This window comes from Callithrix jacchus, chromosome 2 (assembly GCF_049354715.1).
Source record: "Callithrix jacchus isolate 240 chromosome 2, calJac240_pri, whole genome shotgun sequence".
Lineage (NCBI taxonomy): Eukaryota > Metazoa > Chordata > Mammalia > Primates > Cebidae > Callithrix > Callithrix jacchus.
The window spans coordinates 63,663,914-63,681,067 of NC_133503.1; the positions used below are offsets into that span (position 1 = coordinate 63,663,914).

Below are 17,154 nucleotides of genomic sequence, written 5' to 3' on the forward strand. Positions count from 1 at the left end.
GTTCACAAAGAAATGTGAAAATAACCTGAAAACCAGAATTAGGATTAATAGTTAACAGCTAAAACGTTGGAGCTTTCATTATGTGGCAGACCGCTCATTCAGTACTCAGCTCTGTGAGAGTCGTTACTATTCTCAGCCATATTTTGTAGATGAGGAAGCAGAAGAGTCTCAGACTGTTGCTTGCTGGAATTTCTAAGTTAATGTTGGTGGCAATATTCAAATGCAGTGCCTCTGACTCCTGAGTTTATGCTCTTACTCATAACGTTCTCTTGACTGGACTTCTTGGTCGATTTGTTTGATAGGTGAGATTGGCAAATATACTTCATCTGAACACTGAAAAATATTGCAAGCATTTTAGATAGGGTATACATATGATATACCCACTCCATCCACAAATAATAAAAAATAGTAACCGTATAGAAAATTGGAAGCATGATTCTTAGCCAGGAGATACTTCAAACTAGCAGATGGTAAGCCAAAAATCTCTCTTGACTGGGTTCGTCAATCTTCCTATAAAGCAAGGTCAAAGATGGCAGCAATGATTCAGGTCGCCGGTGGGAGCATTTCTGTCCATTTCTATGATTGGTCATTGCATCCTAACTTGGGAAGTTACGAGTAACTTTGCAAGTCCAGTTCTGGCTATCAGAACGTCTAAGTAAATTCAGCCCAAAAGCTTCACGCAGGAATTTTTCCCATCGCTGAGCACCTGGTTTTGAAAAGGTTTTCTGCACTTGTGTCCAGTGTTGAAAAATAGGCTGTTTAAAATAGCCTCAGCTTTGATAGGGAACTTAAAATAGCTTGCAGGGAGCCCTGATATTTGGAACAATTACTAATGTTTTATATTCATGGCTTCGGGAAATAGCACCGTTTGCCACTATCTGCTCTAGTGAAATGGGACCATCAACCATTGCCAAGGCAAGGAGGCTTTAACCAAATAGTCTGGATTCCTGAGTTTTGCTTGAACCAGTTCTCATTGCGGCCTATTTTCCTTAGCGTCAGGCCCAAGCAGAGCTTGGTTGACACCGGCTCTAGATAGTGAGGCAGGTGCGTGACAAGAACACCTACGTTTTGGGGTTGGTGGGAAGGGCAGGAGTTACGCCTCTGGAAGGGGTGGAGGCGGTAAGAACCAGTGTCTTGAATTGGGGCCCTGGTCAAAAGAACGAAGTTGCTTAGTATGCAAACGGAGGCAAGTCTTAGCCTGGTGTCGGTAGGAGGCCGAAAGAGGGCCTTAGCGTAGTCGCTGACCAGAGTCCTGCTGGATGCTCTCCGCCGTGCAGCCGCCGGTGCTGGGGTTGCAGTGACGTCTTGGGGCCGCTTGGTGGTAGCCGTGTGTTTCCAAAGCTGGCTTGCCTACGGGAAAGCCTAGCTGGGATCCGGTGAACCGACCCCAGAGCCCCGGAGGAGGCGAGGGGTTGGAAGGAAAGACGCCCCGGAGCCCCCTTCGCAGCAGCAGGGACGTAAGAAGAGCAATGGGGCTCACTTAAGTGGGTAGCCAGTCAAGAGGGTGGCCGGGAAACTCCACGATCACAGGGCGAGTAAAAGCGACCCCCTTCAGTGGAGTCGGCCCGGGGCTGGGTGTGACCCGCCCTCTCCCGGCTCCCCACTCGAGCGCTGATGAGTGAACGCGAGTAGCTAATGTGGGCAGGTAAGGACGCTCCGTACCTAACTGCGTTCTTGGGGAGCATCGCCTGCCCAATTTGGGCAACGTTTGCGCGGAGGAGCGGGTCACTCCGCTCGGGCGCAGAGCTCCGACGGCTTCCAGCGCTATCTCCGGTCTCGCGGGTCCTGCCCCTTCGGAGCTGCAGGTCCCGTCGCCGAGAGTCTGAGTGCCTCCCCTCCAACCCCGAGCCGCCAGAAGAAGGAGGAGGCAATAAGAGGTCGCGGCAGGCAGGCGAGCAGGCAGGGCCGCCTTTGATGTGGGCTCGGCGCACCCAGGCGAGCTGAGCGCCCGTCCGGCCGCGCCCCGAGGGGGGAGACCCCAGGCCCGGCATCCTCATTGTGCCGGCTCGGGCCCGGGCCCGCCCCCGGCCCCCCGCCCCCTCGCCGCCCGCGCGTAGAAAACGCCCCGGCCGCCGCCAGCGGTGGGAGGCGGCGATGCGCACGGCCGGAGAGACGCGGAGGAGGAGACATGAGCCGGCGGGCTCCCAGACGGAGCGGCCGTGACGCGTTAGCGCTGCAGTCGCGCGCCCCGAACCCGGAGCGCTGAACCCTGGCCCCACGCAGCCCGGCGCCCCGGCCGGAGAGCCCAACCCGACTTCCAGCCCCGCTGCTCATGCATTCCGCGGACTGAGCCGGGCAGCCAGCCTCCCGCAGACGCCCGGACGGCCGGTCAGTAGTGAGCAAGCTTCCCCGCACCGGTCGGGCGCCTTCTGCACAGCGGCTGCCGCCCCGCAGCCCCTGCGCCAGCCCGGAGGGCGCAGCGCTCGGGAGGAGCCGCGCGGGGCGCTGATGCCGCAGGGCGCGCCGCGGAGCGCCCCGGAGCAGCAGAGTCTGCAGCAGCAGCAGCCGGCGAGGAGGGAGCAGCAGCAGCGGCGGCGGCGGCGGCGGCGGCGGCGGAGGCGCCCGGTCCCAGCCGCGCGAAGCGGACATGTGCAGGCTGGGCTAGGAGCCGCCGCCTCCCTCCCGCCCAGCGATGTATTCAGCGCCCTCCGCCTGCACTTGCCTGTAAGCGCCCGCGCGCGGGGCTGCCCACCCTGCTTGGCCGTCTGTCCGTGTGCCTGTGCCCTGTGCCTCTGTCTGCCAGCCCGTTCGTTCGCCCGATTCTTCGACTGCGTGCCTATCTTTCAGTGCGCCCCCTCCCTCAGGTCCCACTGACCGCTTCTCCATCTTTTTCCCGCAGGTGTTTACACTTCCTGCTGCTGTGCTTCCAGGTACAGGTACGTGGGCTACTGACTTTGACCTCCCCCGCCCCTGCCTCGCGGTACTTGCTGACCCCACTTCCCCGGCCGCGCCCCCTCCTTGTGCCCCACCCCTCCTGGGCGCCAAGCCCAGTGCACCTGTTCCCAGGGCGCGGAAGGGCGGCTCCGCGCGCGCCCTGCGCGGGCGAGGGACCGACCAAGGGCAAGGGGCTTGCTTCGGGGCCAGAGCCAGCGCGGGCTGTCGCGGCCCCTGTTGGCCTCGGCTGGGAGGAGATCCCGCAGAGCGGGCGGACTCAGCCGCAGCAATCTGCCTGGCTCTAAGACCCCTGCCCGCAGCCAGCGAGGGGTAGGACCTCGGGATTTTCTCTGCCAACCTTCCCTTAACATCGCCGCTTCCAAACAAAAAGGCTTTCAGCCGAGTGGATTTCGAGTCCAGGGAGAAAGCTTCAGTTGTAAATTACCCTGTGGTTTTGAAGTCGCTTGCTGCACTGAGACACACACACAGACACACACACGCCCGGGACGAGTGGAGGCACGGGGCTCCTAGGCCGAGTGGCCGTTGCCCTAGAGGCCGCTCCGGAACGGGCCGCGCTCAGCACGCTCTCACCCAAGGTGGTGCAGCCCTCGCTGGTTCCCCGCCTGCTCCCCGTTCGCTCGCTCTCCGAGAATCAGAAGAGGGCTTGGCGCTCAGCCTGGAAAGCACTTGCTAAAATCTGATCTGTTACTTCAGCAGCTTTCAGACTCGGGAAGGTCTTGGCACGCAGACAGTTGGAACGCTCTGGCTTCCAAAGCCGTAGAAATGAAGGAAAAAGGGTGGGGGGGGGGGGAAGAGAAGAGGGAAAAAGGGAGCCGATTTCAGCCCCGATTAGAACCAGACCAGGGCTGCCAGTGCATGGATGGGAGGGGGGCGGCGGCGGGCAAAGGGAATAGGAAGCGTCAGCTCCCCAAAGCCCCCACCCACCTAGAGGTGCAAGGGGGCAGCCAGGAGGAACTGGACACAGGCCAAAAGAGGGTTGTCTGACCCTTCCCCCTCGGTGGAGGGCAGGTGGCTTTCTGGGATTGGAAAAGATGCTTAGACCTTAGCCTTCTGGATTCTGGAGATCCCTAGAGAGAGACTTGAGCACAGGAAATTGGTGATTCTCCCGGTTTTCTGGCGTAAGGAGTATTGTGTGCCTTGAGCACTGCTGCGTGTTGGCAGTGGTGGGCCTGGTGTCTTCCTTCCAAACCCGGGAGAGGGTTGTTACCCTCCTGGTAGGCACTGAGCTGGCGGCATCCAGTGGGGCTTCGTCCTGGAAGAGTGGATGGACAGACAGACTGATGGGTTCTTTCCTCTTGTTGGCCAGGCTGGGGTCCCCAGTGACTCCTTGAATCAATACAACTGGAGTCAGTAACTTAAAACTGGCCGTTTGCCAAAGCAGATGTGACCCTGTGTGGTGATGGGGGTGGGGGTGGGGAATGGCTGGTGTCAAAGAGGGAGGCCAGTGCCAGGCATGGCCTGCCTGGTCTGCAGCTGAGTCCCCAAACAGAGGGCAGGCCCTGGGGTCACTCCAGGGGGTCTGCTTGTCTGACCTGAGCAAGAGCTGGATTCCAGAATGCTGAGCCTGGGAGCTGGAGGGATGGAGTAGCATGGAGTAGCAGGGAAGCATTCGGAGGTGTGGCTCAAGCCTCTGGATGCCTGCTGTTCTTGGTTCTTCCTGAAGTGGGGCCCAGGAGGGGCTGCTATGTGGTCTTTGTGTTCTCCGGGGGAGCTGGAGGGAAGGAGTGTGACTCTGTATCCCACCTCCACCTCCTGGCCAGAGCTAGAGCCAGCATCTTGTGAAAGAGCTGGGTGATCTGCCTGGGTTAGGTCAAGAGGCAGCCTTCCAGCAGGTGAGGGAGGCTCCTTTCCCTGCTGCCTCTGCCTTTCCCCTTCCTTTGCCCCTTTGTCTACCGGCCTTTCTGCTTCTGAAGTGCCATAGGACTGATGTTTTTAACCCATGGTCCATGTACCCTTGGAGTGTCAAAGGATGCGATTGTGGGAGGGAGAGGCCCTTGAAACATTGCACAAAAATGGTGCTCAGATGTGCTGTGTCTGGAAGAGGGTTCTTGGCTCCCCACAGAGCTTCAAAGCATCTGTGACCCCTAAAGATGAAGCAGTGTTATCCTGGGGGTTATGGGCAGGGTTGTCCCCATTCACACTAAAGGAACAAATGTGGGGTGGCCTTAATGGTTGAGATGAGGGGTGGGAGTCATGTGATGTTAATTGCCAGGAGTCTGAGGCCTGCTCCCTGCTGAGGTTTGGGCAGGCTGTACTTAGTCGGTACAGTTCAAGCTCCATTAGGGTGAGCAGGGGCCAGGGAGGCCTCTCCGTATGGCGGGAAGGGCTCAGGGCTTTGCAATCCAGTGGCCTAGGCCTGAACCCCAGCTCCAGCTCCATCTTTCCCTCTCCATGGATTCCTGGAGTCTTAGCTGCATAATTTGTGAAATGGGTGGTCATGGAGTTAAACTGGTATTTGATGGGGGACTGGGATGGGGGAAGAAGTTTTGCAAATTCTCATCCACCCAGGAAGGCACATTGTTGCTCCTGGGAAATGGATGTGTCTGCACCCTTTCCTCCTCCACCTCAGTGTTTTCCAGGACTGGTCCAGTCTTAGCAGCTGAGTTTCTTGACCCCTCCTTTCCTCCTGTCCAATGCTACCAGGCTCAGAATGGGTCCCTGCCCCCAGCTACGTTTCCATGAGCACATTCAATGCCAGATACCATCTTGCCTACCCCCAAAGTGGTGAGCTCCGCCCTCACCCACCAGTCACCCTGGAAAGTGGGAAGCTGGGAATTTAATAAAATCCCTTCATCCCTTCTCCACACGACTCGGGACACCATAGATAGCTCAAATTGGAAGAATTTTAAAAATTTCCGTGGGGAGCAAGCGGCGTGACCAGTAAATTGCTTTTCTGCACTTGGCTGAGCTCTGACAATGACACCGGGCTGGGCCTTTCACGCAGCTTGGCCGGCACCTGCCTGACATTGTTCCTGCCGCCAGGCTCTGCTAGGTCCTGGCTTTCCCCAGACAGACCAGGCATGAGGCGGGCCAGGCAGGGAGGGGTGGGGGGGGCATCCCCTGGCCTCTTGGTCCTCCTGCCAGCCTTTTAGCCCCTTGTCCCTCCTGCAGTGCCACTTCCTCTCTCACCAAAAGAAGTGTTCAAGTTTGGAAGTTTCCTTCCACGCCCCCTCTTAGCCTACCTCCATACCCAGCTTCCTCAGTGAGGTTTAGACCCTTTCTTTAATCTGGCTAGCATGGGGAAGCTGGAGAAGGTGTCCTTTGGGACAAAAAGAGGATGGGAAGCTCTCTTAGTGGATGGCACTTTTTTTTTTTTCCTGAGTTCTGTCATTTATGCTAGAGTGCAGTGGTGTGATCTTGGCTCACTGCAACCTCTGCCTCCTTTTGTATTTTTAGTAGAGACAGGGTTTCACCATGTTGGCCAGGACGATCTCAAACTACTGATCTCAGGTGATCTGCCTGCCTCGGCCTCCCAAAATGCTGGGATTACAGGCATAAGCCACTGGGTCCAGCCTTTTACATTCTTAAATCAACGTCACCCATCCATCCACAGTTAGGTATTCATTCAACATTTACTTGCCAGGAGCCTCCTTCTTGCTGCCTTGGGAATAAGGTCTGGTTAGTCCCTGGCCTCAAAGAGCTCCCAGTTTAAAGGGAGAAAGTACCAGATGAACAGAGGCTTGTCTATTCTGCCCCTCCTCTCCCAGCACTATAAAGTGGAGTGAGGCAGGCACATACATCTTCCTCCTATTTAGCAGAGGAAGAAACTGAGGCCAAGGAACAGTCATTTGCTTGAAGGAAAAAGGTGGTGCTTGTAGGAATTCTAGAGTGTCCCTTACATCGCAAAGCTGGTTCAGTTCTATCCTACAGGGACGCCAAGGTAAGAGAGGGTAATAATTCTATTTCACCGATGGAGAAACTGAGGCACAGAATGAGGAAGGGATTTGTTTAGGGTCATAACTAAGACCCAAGACTCTGGATTCAAGATCTTGTGTTTTTTCTACCATAGCGGGTGGACCTTTTTCTCAAAGAATCCTGAAGTTATTAAGAAAGAATATTGCTGAGACCATGGAGGCTTAGGGACACGCTAGGGATCTGCAGTGAGATTCTCTCTGGATGCTGGTGTAGGGGGATGTTGAGGGCCCAGGTAGGCATCTCTGGGCTTGAGGGTGTCTGAGTTGGAGTCTGCAGGTCCTGATCCTCCTGGAATGTGTTGATCTGAGAGGGTCCCAGAGTTAGAGGGGAGTACTTGGGAGGTGAGGGCCAGGGGATTCAGCAGTCCTCTTCCAGCCTTTCCCCAGCGGAGGAGGAGGGGGGAGCGGGGCTCCCTACCAGCATTCCTGAAGCCCGGGAGTGTCACCCGCTCTGAGATAAGGTGGTAGATTTTTAGAATTTCTTGTGGTTAGCATGGCCAGTGTCAGCGGGCTTGCTTGGGACAGCCCATCAGGGTCACAGATGCAGGCTCTACCATGCCCTGGGCAGCTCCAAGGGCACACTGGACCCCCAAAGGGAGTCTAAAGAGGTATCAGGAAGAGACTTCCATTTTCTGCAGGGCCTTTTGCTTCTGACCTAGTCCTCTAGCAGGAGAGTTGTGGGTATGGAAAATTGGGGTGCAGGCACATCAAGCCCTCTGAAACAACAATATTCATAGTTGCCACCAGGAATAGTGTGCTCACTACTTACCAAGTACTTTTTTTATTGTTGTTGAGATGGAGTCTCGCTCTGTCACCCAGGCTGGAGTGCAGTGGTGCGATCTCGGCTCATTGCAACCTCCACCTGCCAGGTTCAAGCAATTCTCCTGCCTCAGCCTGCATGCCACCACACTCAGCTAATTTTTGTATTTTTAGTAGAGATGGGGTTTCACCATGTTCGTGAATGACCATCACGTAGGTCGAATGACCTTAGGTGATCCTCACACCTCGGCCTCCCAAAGTGCTGGGATTACAGGTATGAGCCACCGCATCTGGCCGCCATGCGCTTTTGACATCCAAGTCAAGCCTCATAATCAGCCTGGAATTAGGGAATTCCACAGAGGAAGAAAAAGAGAGGCACAGGGGCAGAAATTAACCTGCTTTTCGTCACATAGCAAGAGAGAGGCAGAGCTGAATTCAGCTCTGGGTCTGCCTGGCTCTCAGACTCAAGCTTACTCGTATGAGGGCTCTGGAGTGTGGCTCTGCGTTCCCTTTGCTGTGTGACCTTGGGCAAGTAACTTAACCTCCCTGGGTCTCAGCTTCTGCATGTGTACAATGGGAAAAAACAATCAAGGACACCGTCCCTACTGCCTCAGGTGGTTGTGGAGGGACAGTGCATGACCCAAACTCTTGTTTACAGTCCAGACCCAGCTCCTATGCCTCTTACTCTAGGAGGGTCCCTTGCCCCCTGCCCGCCCCCTGTCAGGTATAGTGGGTCCTTCCTGGGGGCTGCTGCCCTGTGGTCACTTTGGGAGGGAAGTTGTTGATTGCTCCCTTCTATGGGTGAAGGCTGCTCTGAGGAACCCCTGTATGCTCCTAGCTTTTGCTCTTCCCTAACTCATCAGGACCTGTGGCCATGCAAGGGGAGGGTTGGCCTTAGAAAGGGCTTGGGCCTGCTGTCAGCACTTTGGGCTGGAGCATGGGGATTTGTTCTGGAACCCTAGCAGGTGACTGAGTCCCTTGGGCTTTGGTCCAGCTTGCTGGCTGTGTGTTTGCTCTGACATCTCAGTGGCAAAGGGCCTCAGGCCATTCAAAATGCTGTTGTGCCAAGGATGGGGCCAAAGATAAGCCCCCCTGTGGGCCACCAACTGGAATCCCTGAATCCCTGGGTTCCAATCCTGGCTCCGCCCTGGCTCACTGACCTCTCTCTGAGATTTGATTTACCCACCTGGGTATCAGTGAGGTGGGGTCAGTGGCTTCTATGGTGCTTGAATGCATAGGCTTTGGCGTAGGTCGAATCCTGGCTGCTGTTCTTGGCAGCTGCTCAGCACATATTCCTTAACCTTCAATCTTCTCCACCTCAGTTTCCCCATCTGTAAAATGAGGTCATGAGAAATACCTACTTCTTAAGGGTTATTGTGAGAACTAAGTGGGATATAGCATGCAGAGTAGCTAGCACAATGGCAAAACACTCAATGAATAATGGAGTGATAGTAATTGTTCAATCACTTATATTGTCTGTGTTAGGTACATAACATGCTGTGAGTGCTAGAGAAAGCTAGAAAGGATGTGTTCCTTGGATCAGTGACATCATGCCTCCTCCGGTCTGAGTTGGGAACACAGGCTTTGGACTTACGTCTGGATTTAATTGCAATTCTGTCACTCAAGACTGTGTGGCCTTGGGCAAAGCCCTTAACCTCTCTGAGTTTCCACTTCCTCACCATGCGCAAAATAAGGATAATAATCCCACTCCCCTGGCTTGTTGGTAAAAGTAATTGATGACCAGATATGCAGTAGGCACTCAAATATAGTATTGCTCCTCATCAACAATCCACAAGCAATCCACAATCCACATAAACAATCCACAAGCAATCCACAATCCACATCAACAATCCACAAACAATCCACAATCCACATCAATAATCTACATCAACAATCCACAATCCACATCAGCAATCCACAGACATTTCTGGGGCATACCTGGCCCTGGACTGGTTTTGAGGGAAATGAAGACGGTATCCAAGGCTTTTCCTTCCATGTGTTCTCCGTGAAGAGGTGGCATGCACTTTGGACAGCTCTGTTTCCCCCGATACCCATCCCACCTTCTGCCTTGGAATCATATAGCACATATAGTCACTGCCTTTGATCCAGGGGACTTTCTGCAGGGCTCACAGGGATGGATGGGTTCAGGGCCCGGCACTGCTTCAGGTGGCTGTATGATTGAGTGATTGACCGGCCTCTCTGTGGCTTATCATTCCTGTAGGCATCTGGACAGAAACCTCCCTCCTGGGGTTGCTGGAAGGGTGAGTTCCCCCTACCCGAGGGAAGCAATTGGCACAACGCTTGGCTCATGATAAGTGTTAAGGAAATGTGAGCTGCGTTTCTGCGTTCAACTCTGGAGTGCCTCAAGCCTGGCTTATCCGCCAGCCCACTGGTTTCTGGAAGTCAAAGGGAGGTCTGACCCCTGCTGTGGGCACCATGGCACTTGGCACAGACCTGGCATGCTGGAGGAATGTTGGCTCAGTGAGTGGAGACTTGGGGGAGAGGTTCTCCTGAGTGGGGAGGGGACCCGGACTGAGTTCCCCCAACCACTCCTCTGTGCTAGGGGCTGGGGCACAGCAAGGACCAGCACCCGCCCCAGCCCTTGGGGGCTTGAGAGAAACTGGAGATATGTGTGGAGGAGCAGGAACTCAAGGGTAGGCGGGTACTCTTGGCCCAGAACAGGACTCTGGGGCAAGAGGGTCTGGCCTAGGATGATGCTCTATGTGGACCTTGAAATAAGAGCAATCCAGGTGAAGAGGACTCTGTGAACCCCTGCGTGCGTGCATATGTGTATGCGCCTATGCGGAAAAGCCTTGCGGGCACATGGAATGGTGCTACCTGGAAGCAGGCATCAGCCTGGTAGACTCATAGAGCTCCAAGCCAACTGGGGTGGCTGGTGCATCCATTCCCAGGAATGGGGGTGATGGAAAAGGCTGTGGTGGGCTTTGAATGCTGGAATAAAGGGCTTGTTAGTTATCTCATGGGCATGGATGGCTACTCTCCCTACCCGGGGCCTTTAGGGAGCTGGAATTGAAGCAGGGATCAGCGGGAAGAGGAAAGGGAGTGAGAGGACAGGGCATGGGTCTTTACTGCTCCAGAGTTGGCTGCCTGCAGCAGTGGCGCCCATATTGACGATCTGTACCACGAAGGCTGATGTATGGGGAGAGGGAGGCTGACCCTCGGGCCCAACCCCCATCCTGCAGTGCCCCCCTCCCCTGCTGATGGCTCAGCCCTGCCAATCAATACATTGATAGCCCTGGAAGCTTAATGGACAGGCTTGGGGGTGGGGAAGGGCCCTTTGCGGAGTCACTGTCTGTCCTGGCTGAGTTGGTGTGGGGAATGTGACAGGAAAGAGGCCAGAAGCCTAGGGTTGAGGAGGTGGGGGCACCCACGGGAGCCACATTCAGATTCAGGGTGGGCCCAGCCTTCTTCCTACCCTTTCTGTCCATGGGAAACTCATGGTCTTCAGAGCCAGAGATGAGTTCAGATCATGGCTCAGTCAGTTTCTGTTCAATTTGGGCCAGTCCCATGACCTCTTTGCGTCTTCCTTTGTCACTTGGAACACGGGGATAGTAATAGTTTCAGCTGCTCAGGCTCTGTGAGTAGTGGACATGGGGCCTGGCACAGAGGCAAGTGCCCAGCCAGTGGGAGCCAACGTAAGCTTCACTCTCAGTGACAATAATCCAGAGAGCGCCCCCAGGCCAGAGTCCAGGAAGTTAGCAGAGCTGCGTTTTCAGGTGGAGAGAGGAGCTGACTTTACCAGAACCCAGGCTGGAGACAAGGGAAGGTCTCTGGTTTGAATCCAGAGTTCAGTGAAGCTCTGAAAACCTTGGCTGGCCCGTTGCTGCTGCTGCTGGAGGAGGCAGTGGTGTGGAATGTGGCCGGAAGTCTGGAGGCTGCCCCTCCTGGGACCAGGGAGCCCTCCCTTTCTGGGCAAGTTTCCTGGAGACGGGGGCATGGGTTGCATAAAGCCTCAAGGATCAGAGAATGGGGACTGGGCGGGAAGGTCCATGGGACCCCATCCTTCTCTGTTGGGTGGAGGCAGAAAGCTCAAGGCCCCCAGCTCTTTTGTGGACAATATTCCAACCTCCTTACCCCCAAATGATGGCCAGTGGCCTGAACCAGTTGTTGTCCTAGAAAAGTAGAAAGGAGGTGGGTGAGGAAGAGGAGGGAGAACAGTTGCAGGCGAGGGTGAAGCAGGAGAGAACCTGGGCTGGATTTGAATCTTGATTTCCTATTAAATCTGTGTCATATAACAAGTGATATAACTTCTCTGAGCCTCAGTTTCCCTCTCTGTAAAATGGGGATAATAATCATACCAACTCATAGGATTGTTCTCATCGTTACGGAGGGAGACACCTCGAGATTCTTAGCACAGAGGAAGTGCTCAACACATAGTGGCTGTTTATGAAACAAAACAAAAGTAAAGAAAATCAAGTGGCCGGGCACAGTGGCTCACACCTGTAATCTCAGCACTTTGGGAGGCTGAGGTGGGTGGATCACGAGGTCACGAGGTCACCAGCCTGGCCAACACAGTGAAACCCCATCTTTACTAAAAATACAAAAAATTAGCTGGGTGTGGTGGCACACGTGTGTAATCCCAGCTACTCAGGAGGCTGAGGCAGGAGAATTGCTTAAACCTGGGAGGTGGAGGTTGCAGTGAAACAAGACCACTCCACTGCACTCCAGCCTGGGTGACAGAGCGAGAGTTCATCTCAAAAGAAAAAAAAGGAAAATGAGTAATTATTGTTACTAATATAATCTTTTTCTGAGATAAATATTATAAACTGTCCCCATTTTGCTGATGGGAAAACTGAGAGCTGAAGGAGTCAAGTAAGTTGGTTGACTGGGGGTGAAGCCAGGGGACAGCTAAGGTCAGTCAGTGCTGGTTACTGTGTTAGTGTTGCATGTGTGGTGTGTGTACACAGGTGATGTGTGATGTCACGCACATTTGTGGGAGGTAGCAATGGGGCCCAGGAAGAAAGAGAAGGATCTAAACATGCTTTTCAACCATGAATGGGCTGGAGAGGCTGAAATTTTCAGACCAGAGGAAGTGACGGAGGCTATCAGATGCCCTCATGTGAAGTGGTATCTTTGTTGATCTCCGGAAGCTGGCACTAGGCTGGAGGCTCATCTCAACCTCTTTTCTCCCTGTGGAAGGTTCTAACCAAGGTGCCTAAGAGAGGAGGCTTGGAAGGTAGATGGGGGGGTTCGATTGTAAGCATGACACTTGGCTATTGTCCTGGGTAATGGGGAGCCTGGGCAGGGCCATGGCATCACATTGCGTGTTAAGAACTACACCAGGTAAGAATGGGACTGAAGGTAGAAGGTGGGTGGGCTCTGTGCCACTGAGCCCCATGATTTTCCCAGGGCCTGGGGACCTTGGCAGGCTCGGGGTGGGATTTGAGCCTCTTGGGGCCTCATTGCCTCTGTGCAGCAAGTGCTGCATTGGAAGAGTGAAAATTTCTACCAGAGCTGAAGCCCTCAAGGCAAGGGAAGCAGGGGCTGCGGACAGTTGGGATCTTAGGCTGCAGGGGACCCTAGGCTACCATGCTATGAGAAAGGCTGCCTCCACCCAAAAGATAATCCATGTGTATGGCGCAGCGGGCAAGGTGTAGTGACAAAAGGCACCTTGCCTCTGTAGAAGACTTCCCTTATGCACCAACTCTTCTTGTCTTTCAGGAGTTGCAGCAGGCCGGACACGGTGGCACATACGTGTAATTCCAGCACTTTGGGAGGCCGAGGCGGGTGGATCACCTGAGGTCAGGAGTTGAAGACCAGCCTGGCTATCATAGGAAAACCCTGTTTCTACTAAAAATACAAAAATTAGCTGGGCGTGGTGGCGCGCCTATAAATCCCAGTACTCAGGGAGGCTGAGGCACAAGAATTGCTGGAACCCAGGAGGCGGAGGTTGCAGTGAGTGGAAATTGCACCACTGTACTCCAGCCTGGGTGACAGAATGAGACTCAGTCTCAAAAAAAAAAAAAAAAGTTGCAGCAATTTGATTTTTTTCACACCGCAGCTTTTCAACACTGCTGATCATTGTGTGCCAGGAGGGGTGTTAGCCAGGTAGACAGCAACACTGTTCTGGGAAAATCTTGAAGATAGAGCCCCCTTGAAGGGCACTCAGCCGAGTGACCTGCCACCCAGCTAGCAGGACAGAAGTGGGTGTGTCCAAGGCAACACCACTATGCATGTGCTCTGGCAGTAGACCTTGACATGGGCTTTAACTGGTGCTCACCTCCATGGGTCACTGAGGTGCCAGGTCTAAGGGTTGTCTGCTTCTTCTTCTTCTTTTTAAAATTCTTCTTATTTATTTATTTATTTTAGAACAGATTCTCACTCTGTCACCCAGGCTAGAGTGCAGTGGTATAATCTCAGCTCATAGCAACCTCTGCCTCCTGGGTTCAAGTGGTTTTGTGGCCTCAGCCTCCTGAGTAGCTGGGATTAAAGGCATGCACCACCATGCCCCGCTAGTTTTTGTATTTTCAGTAGAGACAGAGTTTCACTATGTTGGCCAGGATGGCCTTGAAGTCCTGGCATCAAGGGATCCACCCACCTCAGCCTCCCAAAGTGCTGAGCCACCGTGCCCGGCCTATGGATCTTCTTAGCAGAGTGTCTGGAACAGAGGAATGCTGAGCAGTCAGTTGCTTTAACACATCCCTCTGTGGGGCACTCTGGGTGTAAGTGGGAGGGCTGATGTTGACCTCCAGGTTTCCCTCAATTTTGGCCACAGCCTTTGGCAAGTGTTTGCTGGTTTCCTTCTGAGGGCAGAGCTGAGATTCAGGGATGAACCAGTCACACTGGACTTGGGACAATAAGCCATTGCTGTAGAGTGCTCAGGGGCCCTCACCCAGCCTGGGAGGTGGGGCTAGGAAAGGCCCCACCTCTAGTGGGGGTGTCACACCCTCCAGAGGTCTTGCCTGGGAAGCCCCGGGTGCTTCCAGCCTTTCCAGGAGAACAGACCCTATTTCCGAGTCAGAGGCTACCCCCGTTACCTCCCTCGGGGTGGATCTGGCCACAGAGTGGGGCTTCAATGGTGGGAGCTGGCAAGATGGATTGTTCCCTCCCGCATACTGGGGAAGTGCCACCCGATAGCCGCTGCTGACCCTGGGTCACCCACGCTGCCTCTGTCCAGTGGGCCAGGGAGAAAATCATTAATGGGAGGCCGGCTTCTGGGGCAGGGCAGCTCCCCTCGGGGACCCGGGGCAAGAAGATTGGTTTGACCTCTGGTCGATAAGGTCTCCTGTGAGCAGGAGGAGTGTTGGAGGACTGCGAGAGATGCCAGAGGCCTGCCCTTGGGGGAGGGGACAGGGCCAACCACCTTCAGAAGTCATTCCAGGAAGGTCAAAGGCCACGGGTGGGTGTTCTTCTGGAAAAATGCCCATCAGGTGTGGACCTCGGGGGCACTGGAGTTCCTCTGTCCCTGAGCAGCAGGATGTAGAAGGAGGTGGGCCCCAGGTATCAGATCCGGGCTGTGAGTGGTGGCATGTGTGGCTGCTGAGGGGTAGGGGATGTGAAGAGGAGGCACACTTGGTGGGCCAATAGGCCAGGCTCTGCCTCACCGGGCTGTGTGGTTTAGAGCAATGGACTTAACTTTTCTGGGCCTTGGTGTCTCCATCTGTTCAGTGGGGGTGATAAGTGTCCCCATGGCACAGGTTGTCAGGACTATCAAAAGCAATAGCATCTTCCCAAATGTGAATCTGGTTTGTAGGCCTTTGTCTAGAGCCCCATAAAGGGTTGTCTTGTGTTCTATCACAAGTGACGCCTACTGAGCCATGCACTGCTCTGAGCACTTCATATATTGCTGTATAAGTTTAATCTTTACAGCCACTCATGAGGAGGGTGCTGTTATCATCACGATATTTTATAGGTGAGGAAACAGGCACTAGAGTTTAATAACTTGCATATGGTCCCTTAGCTAGAGAGTGGCACATCTTGGGTTTTGAACCCAGGGCCAGCTCCTGATGGCACTGGTGGGGCAGGCAGGGCCCTACAAGGCAGTGGCCTGCAGGGGATGGGGCACAGGAAACACAGGCTTTGGGGTCACAAGGCCTGGGATTAATTCTGCACTACTGCTCTGGGGCCTTGTCAGTGGAGCTGACAGTTTCCTCATCCACAATGTGGGGTGATGCTACCACCCTGAGGACAATCACAAAGGTTCAACAGTGCTGTCCCGTGGACATACCTGTGGGCCCAGGCTGGTATCGGGGGATATGTGCAGGTCAGCATGGGGACAGAGATCCAGGGGACATCCCTGCCCTTGAGTTCACAGCTGAGAGGTGAGACAGATGTTCAGGCAGCCAGGGTTCCAAGAGCTCTACCATGGGCTGGATGGGACTGTGCCAGCCTGGGAATGGGGTCCCTTGTGACTAGCATTGTGATATACTTTGTGGGTACACAGGAAACAAACCCAAAACGCTGTCTGGGCTTCAGGAATGGCTCAGCCTAATGGTTAACATGCATACAACCAGCAGGGTGTTGGGGACCCTACGACAATGCTAAATGGCACGACAGGACTCCAGGTCTTTTCAACATTTGTCCATGCATCCATTCAAGAAGTGTTTGAGTTTCTACTGTGTTAGGTGCTGTGGAATAGTGGCAAATGGGAGACACTGCTCCAGCTTTCTCTCTCTCTCTCTCTCTTTTTTTTTTCATGGTACTGCCAGCCTACTGGGGCCAAAAGACAAAACCCAGATAAGTGCTGGAAAGAAGCACAAAGCATGGTGGAAGGAGGGAGAGTCGCAGAGCTTCCGAAAGGCGTCCAGGAAGGCCTGCATGAGGAGGTGACATTTAAGCAGAGACCTGAGTGAGCTCAAGGGCTTAGAATGTAAGGATCTGGGAAAGAGCATCAAAGCAGAAGGAAGAACAAGTGCAAAGGCCCTGGGGCAGGAGTGTGTTTTGATTTGGGAGCTATGCCAAGGTGGCCAGTGGCTAGCATGGCTGGTAGGGGGTCGGGGTGGGAGAGGAGGGTGAAAAGCAGCCAGGGGCTCACCTTGCAGGGCCCTTAGGCCTTGGAGGAGTCCTTCACAGAAATGTGATGGGAAGTCCTGTGGAGAAGGGATGGGGTTTGGTGGAAGAGAGACTACCAGTGGGTGAGAGTGGAGGCAGTAGGCCAGTGAGGAGGCAGATGCAAATTGTCCCAATGAGAGGGGAAGGAAGATGGGAGCAATATGTTTTGATGTAACCAGAGAAGACTTCCTGGAGGATGTGGACAGGCACAAGCTAAGCCTCGAGGGAGATAGAATTTTGGTGGCAGATGCAAAGCAAAGGCTTCTCCTCCCTCAGGATGTGGGCAGATGTTTGGTGTGGGAGTGAGCATGAGGGCTCTTGTGGGGTGAGGAGGAGACCCCAGTATCAGCTTCAGGGGGCAAAGTCACAGCGGACTCTGCCACGCTGGCTCCCTGGATGTGGCACTCCAGGCTTCCTCCTTCCCCATGGACCCAGTGTTCCATCCCCTCTCATTCCTCATTCATGTCCATATGGATTTAGTATTTTTTTTTCCCGTTTACTCACGTAGCCTCACAGCTACGCTGGGATAGAATTGGGGTAGGGCCTCTGCCCCACCATTTTACTGAGAATCATT

General features: G+C 54.3%; 1 protein-coding gene across 2 annotated transcripts in view; it reads left to right on the top strand.

Moving 5' to 3' along the window:
• Positions 1-2,083: 2,083 nt before the first annotated feature.
• FGF18 (fibroblast growth factor 18) overlaps positions 2,084-17,154 on the top strand; it is a 36,145-nt gene continuing 21,074 nt past the window's right edge. The window contains exons 1-3 of one of the 2 annotated variants that reach the window (XM_035290499.3): positions 2,084-2,664; positions 2,840-2,876; positions 16,238-16,354. In XM_035290499.3, the coding sequence (XP_035146390.1) occupies positions 2,633-2,664; positions 2,840-2,876; positions 16,238-16,354 (186 nt within the window). In that variant the 5' untranslated portion in view covers positions 2,084-2,632. The remainder of the gene's footprint in view (positions 2,665-2,839; positions 2,877-16,237; positions 16,355-17,154) is intronic. The other variant, XM_002744541.5, reaches the window with a different exon arrangement.